Source organism: Alligator sinensis, unplaced genomic scaffold (genome assembly GCF_000455745.1).
Source record: "Alligator sinensis unplaced genomic scaffold, ASM45574v1 scaffold145_1, whole genome shotgun sequence".
NCBI classification, from domain to species: Eukaryota; Metazoa; Chordata; order Crocodylia; family Alligatoridae; genus Alligator; species Alligator sinensis.
The window spans coordinates 255,296-260,991 of NW_005842414.1; the positions used below are offsets into that span (position 1 = coordinate 255,296).

Sequence of the window (5,696 nt, forward strand, 5' to 3'; positions counted from 1 at the left end):
ATCCCATGTGGTACAGGATTGCTTTCCTGAGGCAGGACACATTTTTTGGGCAAACAGCTACTAAATCTTAGATAGCTGGTAGCCAGAATACAACCCAGGCTTATATCTTTAACCTGCAATATAGGAGTGAAGTAAATGTGAAACAGTATTTTTGGTTTTGGAATCAATTTCTTTATATCACTTGATGCATTGAGAGGTTATTTTTAAAGTTCAGGGTGGGATTTTCACAAGCTCTCAGCCAATACTGAGCCCTGCTGAAAATCCTAAATCGGGATATCGGGCTCACCCTGTGATCCAAGGTAGACCTAGACTGTGGGGTTCCTTCACAGGTAGGACCCAGCACAGGGCAACAGCTCTGGTGGGGACAATGGCAGGGATTAGGGAAGTTTTGGAAGTGGGAAGAGGGGAGGGGCAGGGGTAGAACAAGCAGTGGCGAAACAGATGATTACAGGGAGAGCAAGGTGGTACAGCCCTTGCTCACCCTTCTGCCAATGATTATGTCCACCAGGGTCACAGGGCCTCTGATTCTGCAGCAGACCATGTTATTTCTGTTGACCTGTGGGCCATACATTTGACACCCATGTCCTACACCAATGTCAGGAATCAGTCCAGGAAGGAAAAATGAATATTACTCTATAAGCACATTTTTAGATTTTTAGCTTGATAAAGAACGTTTTTACACTACATATTTTGTTTCCATAGGCAGGTTCTGTTCCAGCATAGACAGGCTTTGATTGAACAACTAAAAGTCACAGAAGACCCAGCTCTCGTTCTGCATCTTACATCAGTCCTGTTGTTTCAGTTTTCAACCCACTGCATGGTTCATGCACCAGGAAGATGTGTGCCACAGATCATTGCTTTCCTAAGTACTAAGATCCCAGAGGTATTCCAGTAATGAATTTTCATCCAGTAATGTCTTTTCCTTTTTTTTAATAAAAGCATGGTACCTTTTTTCTATTAGAAAACATGAAAAGCCTGTGACTGCCCAACACTGAATAGTTCTGGTGGATGAAATTAACTGATTTTGCTTTTGTTACTATTACTGTCTGTATATAGTATAACACTTTTGATCTGTTTGCTGTCACTAACTCTGTAGCAAAGTGACAGCTGTAAATTATAGTGATCCATGAGGATGATTCGGAGGCAGGAAGTGTCTAGACGACAGTGGTTAAAACATTGTCCTTTCTCTGAACCACTGACAGAATAGTTCCATTGAATAAGCAATATAAGTGTTCACCAGATGTTACAGACATCTGGATTTTAATTGGATTCACATTGCAAGGGTTGGGCTTCATCCTCTGACCTTTCTCTCTCTCAGATGGAGTAAGGATACATCCAGAATTCTTCCAATTCAGTTTTAAGGAAATGGTGCACCACAAAATTTATCAAAATGTAACATCCTAATCTGCTGAAATAGTAGTTGGTCTGTGAATGGCATTTCCTCCTACAGTAGCAAAGCACACTGTATTTGCAGTGCAGATGCATTTTTATTATTCTGTATCTTTTATTTGTGATGCACAAAATACTCGTACAAGAATATTAGGTTGTAAAATGTCTTCATGGAAAAATGTTTCCTATTGGCCATTTCTTTATGCAATGTTTTATTTTTAATTCAGCTGTACTGTTTTTTCATAACCATAACCATTTCAATCTTTTCTTCAGGATCAGCATTCTCTTCTAGTCAAATACCAAGGGTTAGTGGTGAAACAGTTGATCAACCAGAATAAAAAGATTGGGCAAGGAGATGATGACATAATGGATAATCAAGAGGAAGAAGAAGGTGCAGAAGATATTCGAAAACAGCTCCAAGAAGTGACAGCCTCTGTCAAAGATCTTGTCCTCAGGCCCAGAAAACCTTCTGTAACAGAGGAGTAAAGATCTAATAAATTCATCCCAGTCCATGAAACAGTCAGAATATTTTTTTTTTCTTTAAGGGATAATGTTCATTTTGTTGTAGTGGTAGAGGATGGGATTGTAGCCTTAGATTTGGTAAACTTTAATGGTACTGGTGAATGCAGTATAAAGCACAACAGATGGATGCTTACCACGGAATTGATTAACTGAATAAATTATTTAAAAATGAAACGATACTCAAGAGCATTCATTGTGTTCTATAACGCTGCAAGAGCAATGCTAGCTACAAAGGTAAAGTTTTAAGATGGCACCTTTTTATGTGGTGCTTCAGGCATGGTTATTCTTTGATCGCACATTCTTCGATAACTGTCTATAGGTTCTTTTCTGACTGTTTTTTCTTTCTTCTTAATGGAATAGTAATTACAGCAATTCATAAGTTTGTCTGGATTCGCAAATATTTTTTGCATGCCTAAACCATAATTTTAAAGCAACACTGTGTAGAATTGAAGGCTCGTTTATTATATCTTTGGCATGTTTTCAGAAATATTTGGCTTTATTCTGGGCAGTGGGAGGGTTAATAACAAAGTGTGCAGGCCTGGCTCTGCAAGAGAGCAAAAATAATGGATGAGTCCAATAAAGATGTATATACCAACGGGTAGAGATATAGGATTGTTTCATTCCTAATGAATTTCATACACTATTGTTATTTTTTAATCATTCCTTTATTAAGGATCCCTTAGAAAACTGATGAGGGAAAAAATTATATGTATTTCTTTATTTGGCATTGAGGGTGGGCCTGAGTATGGTGACACTGACTGCAGTGGCTAACATAGCCTGCTCATTCATTTAGTGGACAGGCTTAGCCTCATTTATGACTCTTAAAGCAGTTCCTTAAAGGTTCACTATCCCGTAAGGAGACATTCTTATTTAAAAAGATTTGGATGTGAGATTTTGTTCATCTGGGCACACATTTCCTAAAAGAAAGTAAAATGTTGGTTTGACTCTCTGCTACATGTTTTTTTTGTCTGGAGCTATCCTGTTCTGAGAAGTATTTGATGTTATTTCACTATATTTCCACCCCTTGTTTTATTTTAACGACTCGCTTTGGATGGAAGGAAGAAGAAAAGAAATTGTAAAAGTATGCAAATTTGAATTCTGCAAATACTGATTAATGATAAAGTTTTCATGTTGTTTGTGTTTATTTTTACTTTGTTTCAAAGAGGAAACTGTTTTCAAAAGTACAGTTTTAGGTATGTTGAGTTTGCATCAGCTTATGCTGCCATTGCAGTATGCTGTTATGTATGCTTTCAGTATTCTAGATATTGCATAGGATCAAGTCTGAATAAGAAGATAAGAGAGAATTCCTGTCCAATGAAAATAACTCTTCTATTCTTGTCAAGACTCCATTGACTGCTGTTTATTGTTCAGTACCTATGGGGTATTAAACAACTAGTGTTACTTACAAAACCTGTATCTCCAGTAGAGTTTATATTGGGTAATGTTAAATTAAAATGTCCCCTAAAATGTTGCTCCAACAAATGAAAAACCACTTTACATCAAATATGCAACCAAAATACTGCCTTTTGTCTTACCCATTTATGTATGTTTTCAAAATGAAATTAAAAAAAAGAACTATTTATATGGCATTACTAAACTTCAGTACGGCTAAGTATTGGTCTTGTACCAATCATGAAAGAGAGCAGGTTCATTCTCTTCTCTCCAAGCTCAGAGACGAAGGTAGTAGCATCCTAATTCTGGTAAACATAATCCTATTTCATGTTTCCTGATGAAAAAGGACAGTGAGAAGCAAAAGGGGGAAAATATTCTGACTACTTTAACTTTGGTAAAGCAATATTGTTTGCATATAAGAAATATTTGTCATTCAAAATAATTTTAATTTTCATATATTAAATGTAAACACTTTTATTTGGCATTGATAGCTTTTGTAAATAATATCTAATCTGACATTCTGTGTGCAAATTTACAATTATTTTAATAAAGTTAAATAATGAAATATTTAAAATGTATTTTCTGCTATTGACTTAAATAGTGGTTGATGGTCTTTATACTTGTTGCTTAGATTACAGTTGCTGCTATTTCATTTGATTTGTTTTACAAGTCATTTTGAGTACCTCTGTAATTTTGCCTAATACAGAAAAATTATTAACTTATTATAAGTCTTCCTACATAATGCATTGAATGTGTTATGTTGCAGGCCTTAAAATGGAAATGATAAAAGAGACATCCTTTCAAATTAATAAGAAAGGAGCGATCCGGACCCAGTGATGTTCTCTTGCTATGATAACTTCAAGGAAATTTCATTGGGGAATTAATTGCTCACTAGTATTCTAGGTCCAGAAATAGTAAACACTGAATGTTTCAAGTGCAGAAGACTAGTCTTTAGTGTTCTTAGGTAAGTGTTAGGGTGGAGGGGGAAGAGATGATCTGTTCAAAGCTCACTATTTTACTCAATTTCTTTTGTTTTCTACATATGATGGGCTTGTGGATGAGGAATAGGAAAGCAGTTTATTTTTAGGATACATATCGTAGAGACCAGAGATTCTCTACAGAAGCTAAGGCTACCTCTTCGTGTATCAGGGAAAATGAAAAACAAGCTGCACATCAATCTCAACATACTTAGCTTTAAATGCTAGGTGTCAGTCCCTCCCCACACCTTACTACTGTCAACACTCTTAGTATTTGCTAAGGGATGCAGTACATGTAACCCCATTCCTGTTCTCAACTAAAAGGTACTTTCTTGACCTTTAAGTATAAGAATTACATCCTTTCCAGCAGTTTGATTAGAAGCTGTATCTATGTGGCTTCTGCAACTAGACTTATTCCTGGCAGACTTGCTAACAAAGCACTGCTTCCCTAGGCAAAGCTGCAGCTTTCTTTTTAATACCTTCTTTTTTTTCCCCGGCTGCTTAGGGAATTTTCACTTGTATCAAGTTACCTGGGAATGGATTTTGGATTCGTTACTGCTCCATAAATTCTCTAAGACTTTCCTAGAGAGAGGCATTTTAAATCTAGCTTTATTTAAATGATAGAAAGGGGTTGCAAGCCAGCAGTTCTGTTCCCAATCTCCACCCTTACCCCACTCACTCTGCACTCTCCACAAAATGTTTGAGGGGATTGTCTGCACTTTATAAAAAAAATGTGAATCAAGGAAGTAGAGGTGCACCAATACATGGGTCCGATATTGGATCGGCACTGTTATAGAGAAAATTGACTGCATCGGAAATTGGCCTGATGTGGCCAATAACGTAGCCAATAAATGCCCCATGCATGCGTGCAGCCATAGCGCAGCACATAGCACAGCTCAGCAGTATGGAGAGCTGTGTCCAGCTGGTAAGTCTGTTGTGGTGGAAGGAGTAGATCAGTGCCTCCACAGTGAGGGAGGGAGTGGGACTGGGGCTGCACAGCTGTGGCAGGACTCAGGATGGAGCCACAGTTCATCGGTGGGGGGCAAGGCAGTGCCTGCCACTGCATGCACCCTGGCGGGGAGGCATGTGCCCCCCAGATCTAGGCAGAGCAGGCTGCAGCTGTGGACTGGGGCCAGAGCTGCTCTGGGGTCTTCCTGGCAGGGGCTGGGCCAGGCTGTGCTCAGGGAAGGTCGGAGTGACTGGCAGCACTGGGAGGGGGCGTTGAGGCTGTGGTGAATGGGGTGGCTGCAGCCCCCCACCGCCCCCATAGCTGGCCTCCCAGCACTCCACTGCTGCCTGCCCCAAGTGCATCCCAGCCCAGCCCCTTCCAGGAAGAGCCCGGTGCCAGCCCACAGCTGCAGCCCCCCTTTCCCACAGAGAACTGGGGCCCATGTCCTCCTTTGCCTTCCCAGGGTC

At 39.5% G+C, this 5,696-nt stretch overlaps 1 protein-coding gene across 1 annotated transcript in view; it reads left to right on the plus strand.

The window, feature by feature from the left end:
• The window catches only part of UFL1 (UFM1 specific ligase 1), a 40,638-nt gene extending 38,553 nt beyond the window's left edge, over positions 1-2,085 (plus strand). The window contains exons 18-19 of the mRNA XM_006030044.3: positions 703-883; positions 1,663-2,085. Of these exons, the coding sequence (XP_006030106.1) occupies positions 703-883; positions 1,663-1,875 (394 nt within the window). The 3' untranslated portion in view covers positions 1,876-2,085. The remainder of the gene's footprint in view (positions 1-702; positions 884-1,662) is intronic.
• The last annotated feature ends 3,611 nt before the right edge of the window (positions 2,086-5,696 follow it).